The 20,811-nt window shown below is 36.1% G+C and overlaps 1 protein-coding gene across 4 annotated transcripts in view; it reads left to right on the forward strand.

The window, feature by feature from the left end:
* NBEA (neurobeachin) overlaps positions 1–20,811 on the forward strand; it is a 274,737-nt gene that overhangs the window by 172,666 nt on the left and 81,260 nt on the right. For all 4 annotated transcript variants that reach the window (XM_017854162.1, XM_017854160.1, XM_017854159.1 and 1 more), the window contains 2 exons: positions 1,623–1,763; positions 10,988–11,107. In XM_017854162.1, coding sequence (XP_017709651.1) covers positions 1,623–1,763; positions 10,988–11,107 — 261 coding nt within the window. The remainder of the gene's footprint in view (positions 1–1,622; positions 1,764–10,987; positions 11,108–20,811) is intronic.

Genomic DNA, 20,811 nt, shown 5'->3' on the forward strand with positions numbered 1-20,811 from the left:
AATAAATAAATAAATAAAATAAAAAACTCATTACTTCAATTCCATAACAGACTTTACATTCATTTCACTTTGTAACAATTACTATTTTAGCAATAATGTAATTATGTTGTTTTAAATAGTATTAAGATTTTATGTAATGTTTAACAAAATTACATTACCTTTCTTACATCTATCTAAAGAGATTTGAGAGATAATCAATGAAATTTAACACAATAAAGTTTAAACCTTAGAACATTTTTTAAAAATCTAAATTTTTATACTATCATACTTTGTTTTACAAAATGAAGACAAAAAAGTTTAGGAACCTTAAAATATTAACACTCTTGTGCATGAAAAATACAACTTTTATATAAATAAATTGTTGAGTCTTTGTTAATCATAATTAAAGTTAACAAAAAATGAACATAATTTACAAATAATTTAAATATTCAGGATAAGCACCCTTGCAAATAAGAGTTTATTATGGAAATTCTGACAGACTTTTTACTGCTGATGACCTCATTGTGTTATTTGAATTAGTCTCCTGAAGCCAAAAGAAAAGGCTCATAACAATTTATAAATGAATCTTCCTCTCTTGTGTAACATTATGTGTCCCATTGAAACACTAATTTTCTACTACTTCTCTTGTTAAAATTAAGCCTTCGAGGGATCTTCATAGTTGATTATAAATATTAAATTTTGAAATAAAGTAGTTAGACATTGTACTTAGTACTCTTCTTTTGTTTTCTCTATAAACATACTTACTTTTATAGTATGCAACTTAAATCAAAATAATGTGCTTATTTGATACCATAAGCACGGACTCTGTATACCATTAATCCAAAATCAGACAAAAACTTAAGCTAAGGAAGTTTGCTATTGGAAATCATGAAGATGGTGTGCTGGAAATTCCTAATGATTAGATGTGCTAAAATTTTGAGACTATGATGCAATTAAGCACATGCTTTATTGAAGAAATCAGTATAGGGATTAGCATCATAATCAGTAAATAGGGTGGTGGCACTCATAGGAGAGGTCTTAGTGGCCTCAGCAAAATGCTTTCCAGGGAATCTGAATTTCCTGAATTATTCCATCACCCTTAGGTGTGTAGTTTAATAATAAAAAGGATAGTTCCATCTATATACTAATAGAATAAGACTAACATTCTGTCAGGGGTCCATATGGAGGGTTGTCTTTCACACTCTGGGTAACCGGCTGTTAAGACAAGGTTTTCACTAATATGGTTGTCAAATGGTCAATCTCTTCACCTTCTCTGCATTGGGTTTCCTGTATTCTAAGCTAAATGTTCATTATGTAGCTTAGTAAGTAATAGGAAAATAACAAAACTGTTGATGTGGCCTTAGCAGTTTAAATGGGATCACCTCTGATAATCTAGTTTACAAAAACTGTTAGTAAAGTCTAGAAACTTTGGACTATGAATCATCCTCTTGGGCAATTTTTAACAAGTGTAATGATTTGTAATTAATATCAAAATCCAGTATGTTTAAAAATGTAATACAAAATAATGTATTTATGCTGTATGGCTAAAAGGAATTAACAGTGAAATACTGAAAGTATAAAGATTTATTACCTAGGATATCTAATATGACTGTATTAAACAAAATATTTTTTTCTTTTAATAGCCAATTGGTGCTTTGAACCCAAAGAGAGCTGTGTTTTACGCAGAGCGTTATGAGACGTGGGAAGATGATCAAAGCCCACCCTACCATTATAATACCCATTATTCAACAGCAACATCTACTTTATCCTGGCTTGTTCGAATTGTGAGTATCTTCATTGAGTTAGTTTGCCTTTGGTACCTTAAAAATTTTAACATAAGTAAATTAAATACAATTCAAATCAGTTGTAATTTGTTCTAAACAAAGATTAGAGACAAAGTAGAAATTAAAGATTCCAAAGTAGCAAAATATGAATTTTTTAATGTGTTGTCTCATTTGCAAAATTGGATTAGAAAGTTAGTTATCTATTGCTAGGTATTATGAACTTAAACCAGACCAGTTGTCCAGTTATAAAGGAGCCAAAATTGAGTACATACCTTTTTTTTTTTTTTTGCAGTGACAGGGTCTCTCATTCTGCCACTGAGGCTAGAGTGCAGTAGTACTATCATAGCTCACAGCAGCCTTGAACCCCCAGACTCAAAGGGTCTTCCTGCCTCAGCCTCCCAAGTAACTAGTACTATAAGCATGTAACACCTTGCGTGGCTATTTTTTTTTATTATTTTTATTTTTTATTTTTTTGAGACAGATTCTCGCTCTGTCGCCCAGGCTGAAGTGCAATTGCATGATCTCAGCTCTCTGCAATCTCTGCCTCCCGGGTCCAAGCGATTCTCCTTCCTCAGCCTCCAGAGTAGTTGAGATTACAGGCGCCCACCACCACGCCTGGCTAATTTTTGTATTTTTAGTAGAGATGGGGTTTTGCCATGTTGGTCAAACTGGTCTTGAACTCCTGACCTCAGGTGACTGGCCCGCCTCAGCTTCCCAAAGTGCTGGGATTACAGTTGTGAGCCACCGTGCCTGGCCCAGCTATTATTTTTAAACATGGCATCTCACTTTTTTCCCCATGCTGGTCTCTCACTTTTGTTCCCCTGGGCTTCAGTGATCCTCCTGCCTTACCTCCCAAAGCACTGGGATTGCAGGTGTGAGCCACCACACCTAGCCCTGGAGTGCATTCTTAATACCCTCTGCCTCCTTTCTCACAAATGATGCACACTGGCACTTGCTCTCCCCCAGCCTTCTCATTCTTACTTCTTGGGCAGCATGTTTTACAACCAGTTTCCAAATATTTTGAAAACCTCTTTCTGTTACTTTTCTCTTTCTCCTAAGACATAAATATATTCAAGTCTCACTGCTGTTTAAAAAATAAGAAAGAAAAAGCCTGCTGCCAGCCCCCGCCCACTCTGCAGTTCTTTCCCATCTCTCTCCCTGCATAGTCAGATTCCTGAAAGCACAACCTCTGCTGTCCTGCAATGCACTGTGGTACCTGTTGCCTCTACTTTATCACCTCCCATTCAGTCTTTAGCCTGGTTGATTTCAGTTCCACATCCATCACTTTACTGAATTGTTTTTGTGAAGGTCACATATTATGCAGATAAAGCTTCCCATTTCTTACCTATCATGTCTCTTGAAGCATTTCACACCATTGCTAATCTTCTCTCCTTGAAATTTTCTTTCAACGTTCCTTTTACAATATCCTCTCCTGGTTTGCCTCCTGTCATCCTAACTGTTCTGCTCAGTCTCCAGCTCAGATTCTTTTTCCTTGATGTTTCTATTCCCCAGGATTTTTCTTTATATTTCAGCTGAGCTGTGTCATTCAGTTATAAGCTAGTGATTTCCAGCTTCTCTCTTCTTTGCAAACATTTATCTTGTGTTCCTGACCTATATTTCCAAGTGCCTGCTAGGTATTTCTACCTGAATATCTCACAGTACCATAAGCAGCATTTCAATAAATGAACTCCTCATCTCCCTCATGAACCTGCTGTGGTTAAATGCCATGATTATTCACTCAGCTGCCCAATCTAGAAATTGAGAAGCTTTTTCCTAGATATTTTGTCTATGTTTCCAACCTCTTATATCCAATCAGACATCCACAGATTCTACCAACTAAATATCTCTATCTCCTTTTCTCTATACTCTGGCACTTTCTTTAATTTAGGTTCCCATTCTCTCTCACCTAGATTATTGCAAAAGCTCTTAGCAAACCTCTTTTCCTTTATTCTTGCCTTCTCCATTCTGGTCTAGATAGGAGCACTGTAAGTGACTGAGGAGTACTGTAGAATGCTAAATTAAATCTCTTAATCAATAATTTTCCCCTTATTAAGATATACCTCCGACCACTCTATTGTATGAGGCTGATGTGCCCAAGAAACACATTGGTAAAGCAGAGTATATGAAACTGCATCTCCTGTCTTCGAAAATATTTTTTTCCTAAACCTAAATGACAGCTCTAGTTTGTAGGTTTTCCTTAAACATTCTCTCCATTATGGGGAAAAAAATAACTTTCTACAGAAATTTAGTATGAATATATTTTGAGTAACTTGCAAGCCATTGATAGGTGACAAACTACAATTATTTTGTTAAGAAAATTTTATCAGAATTACGATTCTGTTTGAGCATAAATCTTATCTCTTTCATAATTCTACGCCAGCGTAAGAAGTAAAGGAAGTCTGGACTAACTAGTCTTTTGAGAAAACAAACCCAAATCTTATTTTAAAACTAAACTCTGTAATGATAAACTAAAGGAAAAGACATAAAACTATTTTAAACCAAAGTTATTAAATCAGTCTAATTTATCCAAACGTTCACCTTAATTATGTGAACTTGGATTCTTTTATAAAATGTTTCTGAGTTAGAAGTTTCTTAAGAAATACTTTTTAAATCTGGTACTTTTAAAGTATAGAAGTTCTCTTTTTTAATTTTCTGTTAATTTTGAGAATATTAGATTTATATCATTGCCTATTTATAAAGTAATCAGAACACAGCATCTTTAGTTTCTGGGTGATAATAATAATTCCAGAGGTAGGAAAATACTTCACACTCACAAGAGGCAAATGCTTTTCAAATTCCAGATACACGGACGCATAAAGAGCTGATAACTTCCAGCCTTCAGTTTCAGCCATAGGTCAAAACTAAACAAAGTCACAAAAATTGACCAGTCAAGATCTCAAAAGAGCTGGTTTTCTTTATAATGGATATAAAATATGCTCTTAATTGATTTGAACTCACAAATAGGCAAACAGACAAGGATACAAAAAAACTAATTAATTAGATTCACTGATCACCAAATGATAAGACCATAAAACCAAAACTAAATGCTCAATCATTACTACCACCAGTGGAAAATTACCTATTAGCTGTACAGAAACCAGAAACAAAAAAATCAGTAGAAGGAGCAAATTTTAAAACCTAGAAAAAAAAAGTCACCGAAGTTCAAGTTTTGTTTGCTGCCTAGGGTCCACCCTGGAAACCAAGAAAAGATATAGCTGGGCTTAAGTAGCCCTTGAGATACACTTCTTAAGCTACACAGTTAATCTGAGTTCATCAGGTTAGTCCACATGGAAATCTCGAAGGGACCACCAAAACTGTTAGCAAAGGAAATTTTTAGAAAACATTGAATCTAGAGATATGCAGCCTGGGAGGCCTTTTCATACAACCTCAGGTCCCGTCAATGACAGTCATTGCCTTAGTGAGCCACCTCCTGTAGGACAGGTGGTGCAGGACACCTCTTTCAGGTACTTTGAGGATGAGAAAGAAAGTCAGGAGTCCTTCCTGAGAAAATGTTATCTACTAGGTTGTTTGGCGAATTAAATGAGAGTATATATACAATAGTATTTTGAAATACATAAAGTGGTATTCACTGTTTTTTTACCTAATCAAGTTAGTCTGAAGCCAGATTTACAAGACTCCTTCAAGTGTGACTCCATAAAAATACTTGTTATCAACAGCCTGATTTAAGTTAACCTCATCTATCCCTAATCAGCTAAACACTTTCCCAAATCGTAACTCAGAATTTATCCTTAAGTTGATTTACTATTCCAGCGAAATGGAATTCAAACTTGAATCTATGCAAGGGCATGCCAGAATATTCTACACATTTATCCTACACATGCCCTTGTCTATAGCAGTGCTGCACAACAGAAATATAATGTAAACTACCATGTGACTTAAAATTTCTAGTAGCCACATTTATAAGTAAAAAAGAAACAGGTAAAATTAATTTTAATAAATATATTTGTTAATCTACTATTTCCAAAATGTTATCATTTAAACATGTAACCAATATAAACATGTAAAATTAGACATTTTACATTTTACATTTTTGGAGGAGGGTGCTGAGTCTTTGAAATTCAGAGTGTATTTTATATTTATAGTGCATCTCAATTTGAACTAGCCACATTTCAAGTGCTCAGTAGTGACATGTGGCTAGTGGCTACTGTTTGGACAAACCTATAAAACTGCTTTTATGGGAACTCAGCCCAAATATCTTATGTCATGTGGTTATAAGTAAAAGTATCAGTCTCATGGTTTACTAAGTGTTTAACCTAATGGTCCAGGAATCGTGATTTCCTCACTCCCATTCCAAGGAGTTCATGAAATAGAAAATGCATTAAAATTTGGGTCACTAAGAATTTGTTCACAAAAATAAAATACAGCTTAAAATAAGTGTCTGTCCTTTACCTTAGGCCTTTTAGATCTAAAGTCATTAAACTTGTTATTTGTTTCGGTGTACTTAGTATGACAAAATAATAATTGCTTAAAAATGCTAAATAACTATATACTTCATTACTTTAAATTAAAAATATTATTTTAAACAAACTACCAGTGAAATCACTTGTCTACAATATGAGACTCTGAAAAGACTGTTTTCCTGACAACTGCCATTGGGCAAAATCATGAATAAACTTATAGCAGCCTTTGGAGTTTCCTCAGATATTAATATTAAAAGACACATTTTACTTGGGATGTTTTTACTTTACATCTTACCCTAGTCATATAACACGTATACAGAAATAATTAAATTTTTTTCTCTGACTTGCTGACCACTTAGTAACTGGTTCGCCTTCCAAATTCAGTATATTCAGCCCTCCTATTCAAAACTCATTTGTCAGACGTTTCATAATTTCCAAGGAAGTGATGTTTAGAATTTGAAACTTTCTATGTAAATTATGGCTTGTTTTGAAAGCTTACCCTAAAGCCTCTTTAAACCATAATGTGTCTTTACAAGTATATATGCATAGTAGAAATATTTTTGCAAGTGTTGTAACTAAAACCAAAAGATAGTGCTACTGAATAAAATATTGTTGTGTTTATCTTGAATTCTGATGCATTAAGGACAATGCATATTTACTCAGAGAAAGATGAGAAATACTTAACCAAGAGCCTAGTGCATGGTAGGTACGTAGGTTAATTAGTGAAAGCTTTTGGAAAATTCTAAAAGACCCTTCTTGGTTCTCGGAAAAGAAATAGGAGAAAATAAACTTCTGGAATTAGACAAAGGCCAGTAGAAATAATGATTCCTCCATCTGTTAGAATGTGACCTTGAATTTTCTCAGATATAAAAGGGGAATAATTACACCTACTCTGAAGGGTGATAGTAGGGATTCAGTTAACTTAGCTAATACAGAGCCTGGCACAGAAAAATGCTTAGTAGCTGTTATTTCCTTCCCTTTTTATTTTATTATGCTTCCTATCACTTCAAATATACATCTTTTCTTTGCTATAGTTATGTTGCAGGCACTACCTATTACCCATAAATGAGGTTTGTTTTGGCTTTTAAATGGAATGACGAGAAGATAAAGAACAGAACTACAACAAGCAAAAGACATAAAAGATTATTATGAGATGACTAATCAAAAATCATGTAAGACAGAAGAATGAAGAAGTTGAGTAAAGAGAAGAGGCAGCAGGGAAACAGCATTAGTTGCCCATGATGGAATTAGTTGATCTGTAATCATCCAAAAGCAAGAAAGGCTGTTAGTGTCTTCAGATGGGACTAAGGGATATAATAGAATACAGAAGGACAGGTACTTTCCAGTGCAGGCCAGGAGAGTTAGTTTTCCATCACTGAAAAAGGATTGGAAGATATGAGATGATGTTGGTGTGGATGTAATTAGGAGAAGAAAGTCTGCCACTGGCCACTTATATTGCAGGACCTCACCTGAACTTTTTAAAGCCTAATGAGTTCTAGAATTGCAATTTCTGAAATTACTGTTTAATATTTATTCCTTTATACATCTTATCTCCCATGCCTAAAACTTTTCTAATATAATAGTAAAATGTCCAATCTATTGATGTACACATGGAAAATGGCTCAATTGACAGTTGGTAGGCAAATAAATATAAAAGTTATTCAAGCTTAATATAGCACCTGATCTTCTGTGTTATTCAGACATGAGTCAAACGAAAAAGAAAGGCTTTGCATTGTGCCTCGAAGGTAAAAGGGAAACACATGGAAGAAAGCAATCTCCACGGAAATCAGAGCTTGAAAGATCAATACTTACTTATAAACAAATAGGTTATCAATTTCTATTAGTACTCTACCACTGTAGCAACTGGAGGCCTTCAGGAATAATGAGAATATATGTCAGTAATGTAGTATGTGACCCTAAAACAGTTGTTAATCAGATCTTTTTAAAAGCTACTTAAAACACTGAAATGTGGAATTCAATATTCTCTGCTTTTAGGTGCCACCAGCTTCATTCATAACTTTGTTACTAGAAATAAATATAATTCTTTAATTTCAGATTTCTTTTCACTAAGCCCATCTGTGCTATTCTTGGCATGTCTTTGTTAAGAGTTGCAAACTAGACAGGATTTTGTAATTTAGGTTGAGGTAGAGATCAGCTTTTAGCGGCTGATGGTAAGTACGGCTTTGCATGTATAAATGAGTTTTCACTCACATCTGTTTAATAGGTTAAAAAACCTAGAGACAAGCCTGATCCCTCTAAATTAATCTCTGCCCACTACCTACATGAAAATTAAATGCCTTCCATCAGCATCCTGCAATAACAAAGTGGGTTCCGAAGATACAACTGTTTGGTCAAACCTACTAGTAGTTAAGAACTGAAAAGAAAACCCGTATCTTACTCTCACCCACCATACTCCCATCTCCCAACAATACCTTGTATGTTTAGGTGTATTTGACAAACATTTATTAAACATGGTGAGCCATGTGCCGTACTTGGGGCTGAGGACAGAGAGGTAGATAAGGCCTTAGGAGCTGGCAGTCTGGTGGGAAGTCCGACAGCGAATACTTGGCATAGTGCATAAAGCTAGTAGTCATTTTTATAACTCTGTCAGGTAAGATACATCAGGCTTTCTGTGTTATTTCGTTTAATCTTATTTAATCCCATAATTCCCCCAAGGTATTGTCGTTCCCAGTTTACACAGACGAAGGAATGGAGACAGTTTCTTGATACAGTTACTTAAGGTTAAGTAACCTTGCCCAAGACAGAGAAATAGTTCCACCAAGATTCAAACTTAAATCTGTCATATTTCATTCAGTTTACCATTGCTACATCTGGAATTTTTATATCCCCATTTTCATTAATATAATTTAGTGACAGATTGTTTTCACTACCTTATTTTGATAGTGAATTAAACATCTAAAAGCAAATAAATTAGTGAAAGACTTGTCATATAATTTTTTTCTAACTTAATTTCACTAACATTTATTTATTTCTCATATCACTTAAAATCCTAAATAACACTATGGACTTCTTGGATGCATATCTTATTTTCAGGTGAATCAATACTGTCCCCCTTACTTCTATATTGTTTTATCATTCTTGATCTTATCTCTTTCATCACCCTTTTCTCTCATCCAACGCTGAACATGAAATAGTGGCAACATATTACAAGTTTACGAAATTGATGACATCTGGCCATACTAAATTTCAGGGAAATATTGAGGAAGATCAGTATTTGTTGCCCTTTACCCCAACAGCCAGCCCTTAAGGTTAGTGGCAAGAAGGGGAGTTTAAGGGGACAAAGTATGTACCCCCTGTATGTTTAAAGTATACAAAGGAATGAACAGAGATTACGTATTTAAAAAAGAGGACTAAAATATTTTGGAAAATGTCATGTAGGTTTCTTAGCATTATTGAACCTGGGAATGACATATCATTCGTCCTAGGCTTGAGAGAGAAGAATTAAAGCAGGGAAAAGGAAATATGTATCTATCTTTGCTATAATTGTAGTTAAGAAATCCTTAGCAGGAATGAATGTTATTTAATCCTTTTAAACTTGGAAGCAAATTTAATGACATCAAAAACATAAGAACAACCTAAGAACTCCCAGCAAGAGAACTCCCAACTTAAGAATTACAGAAAAAGCATTAAAATTAAATGCATTAGGACATTGCAATAAAGTTATTCCTAGGTTTTCTGTCATAGGGACATGTGCTGGATGGCAGTCACTGTGTTATCCAAAGATAATAGTCACAGAATACAAAAAAGTCTGGTTTATCTACTGCCGTTTGTACTTACTTTATTCTTCGTTCAACAGATTGTATATCGAGCAACTTCTACGTACCAGGAGTTGTTCTAAGTGTTGGAGATAAAACAATGAATAAGATACATACGGAACCTACTCATAGTAAGGAATATAGACAGATTAACAATCAATTAAAAACCAGTGTGATAAATGTTTCAGTGCTGTTTGAGGAAATACAGATTGCAATTTGAGCACACCGGAGAGCCGCGGTAGCGCAAGGAAAGTTTTTCAGGAGAAAATGACGTCATGGCTGAGTCTTAAAGCATGAAAAGAACTTAGCCAGGTCAGAATAGTGAAATAAATGGGTAAGTTTGTACCCGGCCTAGGGAACATCACATACAAGGGACAAGAGGTGAGAGTAGTGTGGCAAGATTTTAGAATGTGAAGAGAGGAATGGTGAGAGGTAAGAGTTAAGCAGGTTCCAGATCATTCAGGTTCTTGTAAAACAAATTAGGTAGTTTTAGACTTTCTCCTAATCACTCCCAAGAGCTATTGAAGGTTTTTAAGCAGGGATTTGCATTTTAAAAACATCATCAGACCATAAGGTGGTACTAATACTTTCGTAGTCTTTCACAGGTAATCTAAGATGGATATTCTGTACCTAATTCCACACTGCAGTGATCAATATCAGAGTGATTTTTCTTATTGCAATGTTAGTGTATATATATATATATAAATTTTTAGAAAGAAAGATCCAACTTATGAATGTCACTAATGCAAAATTCTTTCTCAGAAAATCATAGAGCACTGTAACCCCATCATTTCACAGATCAGAAGACCAGAAGCGAAATGACCTGCCAGAGTTGCAGACTGGCAACTGCTGCCTTGGCCTAGTCAAGCCCAGACAGGCATCTCCTACTGCCTTAATTTGGGGGCATCTTTCTAGGACCCTGCTCTGCTTCTACATCTTGAGGGTTTTAAAGATAGCCATGTTTCACAAAGGAACAAGGACAGCTGTGTTTAGAGGGGTCAAATTTCTGATTCTGTTTTTTACTTAGGAACCTTTCACAACCTTCTTCCTCAATGCAAATGATGGAAAATTTGATCATCCAGATCGAACCTTCTCGTCCGTTGCAAGGTCTTGGAGAACTAGTCAGAGAGATACTTCTGATGTAAAGGTAGGCTCTTTTATTTGTTGATATTCATTAAGTTTTAAAATATGTGGAAATTTTGATTTTTTAAGTGGGTATGTATAAGACCTTTTATATTGCAGCTTTGTTCCATCGTATTAAAATTATATGGTACATATAACCTTAAAGGAAATAATGTTGAACATTACAGAAAATAAACAAATTTATTTTATATTATTACTCAGTGAAGGTGTTTTCATTATTTCAAAAAATTCCTATCTAATTTAGATTGAATAATCAGGAGATGTGAAAAGCCTATAAATTGCCTTTCCTGCTGTTAACTCAATATTTGGTCCATTCCATAAAACACAGCAGGAATTGGATTTGACCTTAATGTGTCATATTGTTATAGCTTGCCTGGCTTGGGGTTTGCATAGCCTGGGGCAATTAATAAAGCATTAATGACAAGACCCATTTAAAATGTAGGCTTTTCTGTATAGCCTTAGCTTTTACTTGACTGTGCCTGGGGATACTATGCAACAATACACATTAGATTAAACCAACACACACACAATATTCAGAAACAGCCGGAGAGGAGAATAATTTTACAGTTGGTACTGCTTAACTATTGTTAATTGCAAAGATTTGTTATTCATTTATATGGGCTCCTGTTTTAAAAAAGAAAAACATTGTATTCAAAGCAATAATATATATTTGTTCTCTCATTTGTCTCATTTTTTTGCTGATAATAAGGTTACATGGCCAGGTTATTGCATAGGCATATGTGTTTCTTATTTTAAGCTCATTTTCTTCAAGGCACATTTTTTTCCCATTACTGTCACTCAGTATAAAAATGTTATGGTATCATTCCATTTAGAGCCTTAAACCAACAAAAGTTAGTGAGTTAAAATCAAAATTGTCATTTACATATTTATGCTTCTCTATCGCAAAACATTTGTAAAAGGCAATTTCAGTGTTAATGAACTATAATTGGATGAACACAAGTTTTGTTCAGTGTTTTTCCAAAGCAGAAAATAAAGGAAATGGAGCCAAGTAGAGTGTAACATATCTGTGTGTTTTATTTGTTGTCATCAAACTATACATAAATGAATATTTATTCATACAACATATTTACTTTGTAAAAAAATAAGAGAATTTAATATGCATCCTTACTATATCAAGCTTTGAAGTTCTAATGGTCTTAAAACTTTGCTGAGAATTAAACTCTAAAATATCCATAAGCCATCATTTAAAATGATTTGTTACCAGTGAAGTCAGGGAGGGAATCTGTTTCTTATATAATAACACTTTGAGAATTAATACAGAAAATGGGAATCCATAGGCTCCCATTGAACAGTAGTATCCAGAATTCACACAATGTTCATAAAAAGCACTCAGATATTTTGTATGTGAATTAAATATTCTTATCTATAATTGAAGGCTTCTTATCGCAGTTAAGATTATTCATATTTTAAATCAGAGCTATATCCATATTATATCAGCCTATTTCAAATGAAAATGCCTGCTCACTGTTACTTGACATCATCGCACACACATACACAAAAATTGGCTTTTCAACTTAATTCAGAGATCCACCCTCACATGCCCACACACATACTGGGGTCAGTTATTCTAATTTTTATGTATAGTTTTAGATTTCACTTCCTAGCCTGAGAATTTCATTGATGCTTTATACCATCAGTCTCTGATAACCAATGCCCTGTACCAGGCTTTTTCCTCTAAATTCTCCCAGGAATTTTCCTCTTCAAAACCCTTTCAGAAACATTTACATTTTATTACTAATTGTATTTTGGAGGCTCCTGGGGTCACATCATCCAGAACAAAGACCAATGTGGATATCATTAACTTGGGAGTTTTTTTGTTTTTTTATCCTCAAGCAGCTGTACTGAACACAAACATGCAGCTTTTTTTTTTTTCCCCAAAGACTTAATTAGTTCATAAGAAGCTCATTTCCCCAGGTTGGCATTACACAGATTGCTCTCGTTTTCAGCTCTCTTACCACCACTCGTGAACCTTTCATATTATATGTTAATACATCTTAGATATCTTGCCATGCAGACTTCCCCTTTCTTTTTAAAGGCAGCATGCTACATATATACAATAATTTATCTATGTGATCTCTGGCTGATGGAGAATCTTTCTCCCTGATTGTTACTATGAAACACAAGGCTGTAGTGAGCATCTTTGCACAGACATCCTGATGGACTCCTTCTGTATACCTAAACACTAATTCTTGTTAATGGCACTGATGGCTCAAAGACAATATACGTTTTTTATTTTTTAAAATACTGCCAAACCATCATCCTCAAAGATGAAAATTCACTCCCTTACAGCAGTGTGCAAGGGTACCTCCTTCCCCATACACCCTACACCCGTCATCACTATTGTATTAAACAATGGAGCTTCTGTGAGTCTGGCAAGTGAAAAGCTAAGTTATCTTTGTTTTAGTTTGCATTTTTTTTAGTGAAGTTGAGCATTTTTCATGTACTTATTGACCTGTACACTGACTCCTGTCTTTTGCTCATTTTTCAGTTGGGTCACATGTCTTTCTCTTACTGATTTGAAAAAGATCTTTGAAGTTGCAGAAGGTTCCATTGCAAGTAGGGTTTCTCAGTCATCTTAGCTTTGTTATGGTTCGTTTAATGTGTGCGAGTGCGTGTGCATGTACGTATGTGCGTGTGCGTGTGTGTGTATGTATGTGTGTGTCCAGTCAAATATATTTATATTCTCCTTTATAGCATCAGAATTTGGGGTCCTCATGACCAGAGTATTAAAGAGAAGATAAGACTTTTGGGTAATAATTAGTGCTAACTTGAAAATCTTCTGAATTCATGATTAAACCTGATGTATCAGATAAAAATATGTTGCTAAGAGTAGTAATTGTTTTGCTACTTGTGTGTTAAAACCTAAAGTTCTTATTTCTTATTTCTAGGCTGTTAAAACACAGCATTTGATATATTTTTTAAGGAAGTGTGTTTCCACTTCCAGAGAAGACAAGTATCTCTGCAATGTCTACTAACTTAGTCAGTTAATCATATAGGAGAGAACTAGGATGCAGTAGATGGTTTTATTCTGTCTGTCTCTATTAATGTCAGTCTCTTCCTGTGCTAATGAACGCAAGCTGGGAAGAAGGAGTGCTGCTGAAGTGACCTTTCAGGAGAGAGGTCTCTGGAGTTGAGTCAGATCAGTTAGTTTTTATTTATTATTATTTTTTGAATTTCTTTCCTCTAGCCTAATCTTGGTAACAATGACATTCAACTTACTGAAGTTCTTACACTAATTTTCCTTAATGCCTTCAAAAGTTGTTATATTACTTTTTGAATAGCTATGTAGATGTCAGAAAAGGTAGCTGTGACAAAATGTCATTAAGGTGACATAGTGTAAATTAATACAGTTAATGGAGGTGCTCGCCACTGACTCATTGACCCATTATGAGCTCTTGTGGAATTAATGAATGCCAGGGCATCAGTCTTTTGAAAAAAAAAGGAAGAAAAGAGATGGCAGCTTTAAAACCTTGCAATGAATTATATTAGAAAAGTGAAAACGTCTGGATCGGATTTGATTTCACTAGGAAGCCATAAAATGGTATGCTCTCTCAACAAAATATATTAAGCTGAAATGTCAGATTTGATGCAGTAGGTATACAATTATGATAGTGTTAATAGTGGTCTTCTATCATTTTAAGACATACTTTCAGGTCCAATTTCTCAGCAGCTTGAACTTGTCATAAGATTATAAATTAGAAATTACATTTGAGGACATGTTCTTATTTTTTGACAGAATGTATATAATACTATTAACTATACCATGGAGTTTTAGTGTAACTGCTAAAATAAAGTAGAAATCACATTTATAGACACAAAATGCCTGCTGTAATGTTCATTTTGCCATTTCTTTAGTAATATTTGGTGTTTTCCTGTACTGTTTTTCATTCAGGAAATTTTAAACTACTTGGACTTTTTCCTTAAAAGAAGCTGATTAATAAAAATTTATCAATGGGAGGAGAGTCAGCAGAACAGCAGTTATCTTAAGGAGGCAATCTAGTGTCTAATGTGCCTCTGTAGGAGTACACTTACACATTTTAAAAATAAACCCATCTTTTAAAATAATACTGAATAGTTTTCAAACATGTTTTTTGTTGGTTGTTTGATACAGTCCTTGAAACAATCCTATGAGGTAGCAGTCATTGTCCCTATTTTGTAAAGGAGGTTCACAAATATTAAGTAACTCACCTAAGTTCACACTCAGGCAGGTAAAGAGGAAGCCAGTACTAGCACAGAGTCTGTCCAGTTATTTAAGATGCTTCATATCCAAGAGGATTTTAAGAATGGGAGCTGCAAGGCCACTTCATGCCTAGGCCTGGAAGTCACATCATGTTACTTCCACAGCATTGTACTGCTCAAAGCAAGTCATGGGGCCGGCCCAGAATAAGAGAGAGTAGACACAGACTCCACTTCCTGATGAGATGAGTGTCAAAGTCACATTTCAAGAGGACACTGAGGGTGGAAGGATTGCTGTGCCCTTCTTCGGAGACAATCTACCACAGTCCTCTCTCTGGTCAAAATTCACATTCATCCTACATGTAAAATATACTCAACTTGTTCCCCATAAGTCCCACCCCAGTATTTGTATCAGACTGAAAACCTGGTATCTCAATGTCTATATAAGCTCCACATACAGATAAGGCACAGCAATTCCTAATTTGGAGACCTGGGAACTAAAGGGACAAATTATCTGTCCCATGTACACCCAACATGTGGTGGTAAGACAGAACAGTTAAACTTCAGTAGATACTCCATTCAAAAGGGGAAGAATGTGGAAGGAACACAGCAGTTAATGGTTCATAGCAGTTCTGAAACCCAGCCAGGAACAAGTTGCCGATTACCCAGACTGCAGGGACAGGGACTGTCCATGGATTAGGGCCCAGGTCTGTTATCTGGGTTTGGCTCCCTAATTCATTATTTTCCATGGCTCTTGGTTACTTCCTGTGGGACATCGGCTTTGCCCTCTGAATAATTCTTTTGTTTCCAGAAGAAATAACCAGGTTTGCAGCTGAGTGTCTTTCTCTGCATGCTTCCTGACCAGAGAAAGTTAGGGCCAAAGCCTCATATGCCCAAGTTGGTACAGCAGCTTTAAAACTGTGTAGCCTTTCTGTGTATCAAATTAGAAAAAGCTAATACTCACAAATCCTTTTGGAACAGGATTCTCTCTTTCAAGCTGTGAATTAGGATACTGTTTATAATGCCCTAAGAATCCCTTTCTCTAGCGAATCACTCTGTGTAGCTGAGCAAGTCTGAAAAACACTACCTGAAATTTTAACTTTTATAAAAGGGTTTTACAGCCACACCTTTGATTTGAGCTTTATTCTATGGCCATATTTTACTTGTAGCACCTTGGAATTGATCTTCATCTTGAACCTATGTCTTATTTTGAGAATCTTTTGCCAACTGAAGAGAGTGTTCTAGGCCCTTCTATTTCTTGAAATGCCGCTTCAGAACTGAACAGTTTCTTACTGAGTTCATCTCTCTCTTGCATAGCTTATCTCTCTTGCATAGCTTACAGCATTAGATGAAACCACTGGTCACTTTCAGCATTCTGCCTGGAAATCTTCTTAGTCAGAAGCATATGCTTATTAGGTACTTCTTCTGTCTTTGAAATTTTTGCAGAAGACAATGGTAATTTTCTACCACTATTTAAGAGGGACTGCTTCCGATAACAACTTCTTGCTGATCTTCCAGACCCCACCAGGCTCCTCACCACCCCTCCCACTTCTGCCTGCTGCCTCATCCCAAGCCAGAATCATGTGTTAAATTCTTTTTATTACTTTACACTCCACTTTGAGGATTCAGTTTCTGTTGTGGTCATTTATTACTTTGTAACAAATCACCCCAAAACCTATAGGCTTAAAACAACTATTTATTCATTGACAATTATGCAATCAGAGTTAAGGCTCAAAAAGGACAGCTAACCTCTAAGCCACACAGAGACAGTGGGGCAGAATCCACAGTGGCTTTGCTCACATGTCTTGTGCCTCATCTGAGATGCCTGGAACAGCCGGGAACTGCCTGGGCATGTCTGTCTGTATCATATGTTTCTCTAGCAAGGGAGCCACACTATTGCATGTGGCAACTGGCTTCTAAGAGGACTAAAACAAAAGCTGCCAGGCCTCTTAACTCTTAGGCTGCCCTAAGAAGCCTTGCAGTGTCACCTTGTCACATTCTGTGTGTTGAAACAAACCAGGCCATATTCAGAGAGAGGGGAAATAGACTCCACCTCTTTATGGGAGGAGTAAAGTGGAGATGCCAAAGGGCTCACTCGTGGGATGAGAGGACTGTTACGATAAGAAAGCTCTGTGAATTACCGATTTTAAAAATATTTTAAGTACTAGTTTGGTTTGTACCATTCTCTACTGTCTGAGTGTGCGTCTAGACATAAACCAAAATCTCATGAGCAAGCAATGTATAAAATGCATCTGATTAGTTTAGGTTATATATGTTAGTCCATATATATGTCAACTTTAAATAACCATATTCAGAAAATATGATTAAGTGTAAAGTTTGTTTGAGCTCAAAGCTTGAGAATGGTCACCCTGTAACATAGGTTCAAGTAGCCCTGAATAAACACTCCGATTAGCAGCAATCATAAATGGGTTTTTAAGAAAAAAAAGAAGAGGCAGGTCCTAAATTGCTTACCAAGAATTTGCATTAAAATAAGATAAGCCATTGGATATACATTGTTCTTTGTATCACCGATTTCAGGAACATGAAGATAATGGGTAAGGTGGCTGGTCAGAAACAAAATGCCTTTTTAGACAGTTGCTCCCCAGGTTTGGGTTGAGGAGGTGGCGTGAGTGACTGAAGTCCCACACGCACGTCTCTCTGGACCTGATGAATTTTTGCATGCCTCACATAACTCAGACTGCTGTAAGCTATTTTTTTCCTCATATTTGCTAAAAATACTTGCATCATCTGAACTGTCTACATAGCTATTCATTGAAACACAAACATCCAAAGTGACAGAACTTTTTAACTGAATGACAGGATGCACTTTGGTACTGGGTAAACTCTAAATTCAGAAGTAATATTTTGATCTGTGCCCCTAAAACAATTGAGACCAAATATCTTCTACCGTATATTTTATATAAAGTTTGAAATGTATTGTTTTATGAACATTATTTAATTTAATCCTGACATCTACCCTAAGAGTTCATTGCTGACATCACCACCATGTTGCATATCAAGAAACTTTCTGTCAGAAGGTTAAGAAAGCTGCCTAGACTAGCAAGAAGTCTGGATTTAAACTCAGACCTGTTTGATTCGGATGTCTATAAAGTAGCCCTTCCCTGGTAGAAGAAATGACAATCCCAGTGCTGCTGCCTGCCCAGCTACCCCCTTTATCTTCAACTCACTGGTAGCCGTGAGGTTCCTCTTCTTTAAGAAATACGCTTTGAGCCGGATATGGTGGCACATGCCTGTCATCGCAGCAGTTGGGAAGGCAGAGGTAAGCAGATCACTTGAGATCAAGAGTTTGAGACCAGCCTGGCCAGCGTGGCGAAACCCTGTCTCTACTAAAAACTACAAAAATTAGTCAGCTGTGGTGGCACACACCTGTAATCCCAGCTACTCAGGAGGCTGAGGCTTGAGAAGCGCTTGAACCTGAGAGGCAGAGGTTGTAGTGAGCCGAGATCGCACCACTGCACTCCAGCCTGGGTGACAGAGCAAAACTGCATCTCAAAAAAAAAAAAGAAAGAAACACACTTTGGAATCTAGGGCCTGCAAGGTTTTTAATCAACATTTCAATGCCTGGAATTTAGGATATGGTAAACATATGGTAATCCTGATTCATTTTCAATTTCACAAATATTTACGGAATACGTATTATATGTTAGGCACCAGTTTTAGCAAAATAGACAAGGTCCCTACTTTCTTGGGATTTCTATTATGATGAGACATGCAAGCATACAGCAATAAATAGAGAAAATTATCATTGCTCTGCAGAAAATTAAAACAGAGTAAACTCATATAGAATGACTGGGCTGTGGCCGGGCACCGTGGCTCACTCCTGTAATCCCAGCACTTTGGGAGGCCGAAGCAGGCAGATCACGAATTAAAGAGTTCGAGACCAGCCTGGCCAATATGATGAAACCCCATCTCCACTAAAAATACAAAAATTAGCCTGGTGTGGTGGCACACGCCTGTAGTCCCAGCTACTCGGGAGGCTGAGACGGAAGAATCGCTTGAACCCGGGAGGTGGGATTGCGGTGAGCTGAGATCATGCCGTTGCACTCCAGCCTGGGCGACAGAGTGAGACTTCATCTTAAAGAAAAAAAAAGACTGGATTGTTACTTTAAAAGGCAGAATACAGAACGTAAGAGCAGGAAACCTGGATTTAAAGTGTCTGGGTTTGATTTTTGGCTTTACCACCTATTTGCAGTGCAACCATTAGCAAATTATCCACCCAATCTTTACCTCAGTGTTCATGTCTATAAAGTGGGAATACCTACTTCACAAACTTTTTGTCAAGATTAAGAAAATAGATGTAAAGCACTTAGAACAGTGCCAAAACATAGAAAGTTACCAACATAAATGTTACCTGCTGTTTTAGAGCAGAATGACCATAGGTAACACTTAAGGTGATTCCTGGCCTCGGAGCACAAATGTGGTAATTGTCATCTTCTTGCACATAACCAGTTGAATCCCAGAGATGAAACGCTCATATTCTTTGGTTTATATTTTTAAAACAATAAATCTTTTCAATAATGGAATTGTGAATATAAATTATACTGACGTCTTGTGTTTACATACTAACTTTAAATAAAAATTGCTGTTTGAAACAAGATTGTAAAACAAGAACACTGAGACCAAAAAAAAAAAAAAAAATGCCCCCCTCTGCTGCTTCAGCTACTTCTCCCTAGACTTCTTGTAATTTCACTTCCTCTTCTATCCCCTTCAGAAAACTCCATACTATCCCCAACTCTGAACTTCAGGTTCAGAGAGCTTTAGTCGCTGATAGCTCTGGTGTGTTGAAACCTCTAGGGGCTCTGCAAATACGCTGTGCTTCAGGAGTTTCTGTCTGTGTTTAAAACATGTCTGTTTAGTGATTGTTTCCATTATGAGAAATCTGGGAGAGTTTCTTTGTCCCTTCAAACATCAAGCCTCTAACATCTTAACATCAGCCTCTTAGTTAATGCCCTAATTTATGACCACATTTTGGGTGGCCTGATAAGAATGGAGCCAAAAAAAAAAAAACATCCTTACTTAGGAGGTTGTCCTGTAGGCCCTGGTAACACTACTTCTTTCTATGACTAGCCCCAGTTAGGGCCTCCTTGAATGTTCTTACTGGAGTATTCTTCCTCCTGCCCTTCTAAAGAACCATCAAGACAGATCTTTCTAGGCCTGCCTTGTTCTTTGGTGGAGGCCAGCTGTTAGTGCCTAAATGAAAATGAAATTAGTCTTCTGCCACTTCTGCAGTTTGAGAACAATTCTGATGGCAAATTTAAAATCAACTTTTTCTGTATTTAAATTGGGCTATTTTATACTTCTGGGCCTTTTAAATATAACTGGAAAATAAACAAGGTAACATTTTTTAAACAGAAAAGTTTCCCCTTAAAAGGCAGATTCCATGTCAGGGTTGATATCCTTTTCCTTTTATTTAATAAAGTCCTTCATTGACTCTTTCCCCATCTTGAGGCATTTTTCCAACCATCTGCATATTCCCCAGAAGATTTCTAG

The sequence above is a fragment of the Rhinopithecus bieti genome, unplaced genomic scaffold (genome assembly GCF_001698545.2).
Source record: "Rhinopithecus bieti isolate Rb0 unplaced genomic scaffold, ASM169854v2 scaffold_35538, whole genome shotgun sequence".
NCBI classification, from domain to species: Eukaryota; Metazoa; Chordata; class Mammalia; order Primates; family Cercopithecidae; genus Rhinopithecus; species Rhinopithecus bieti.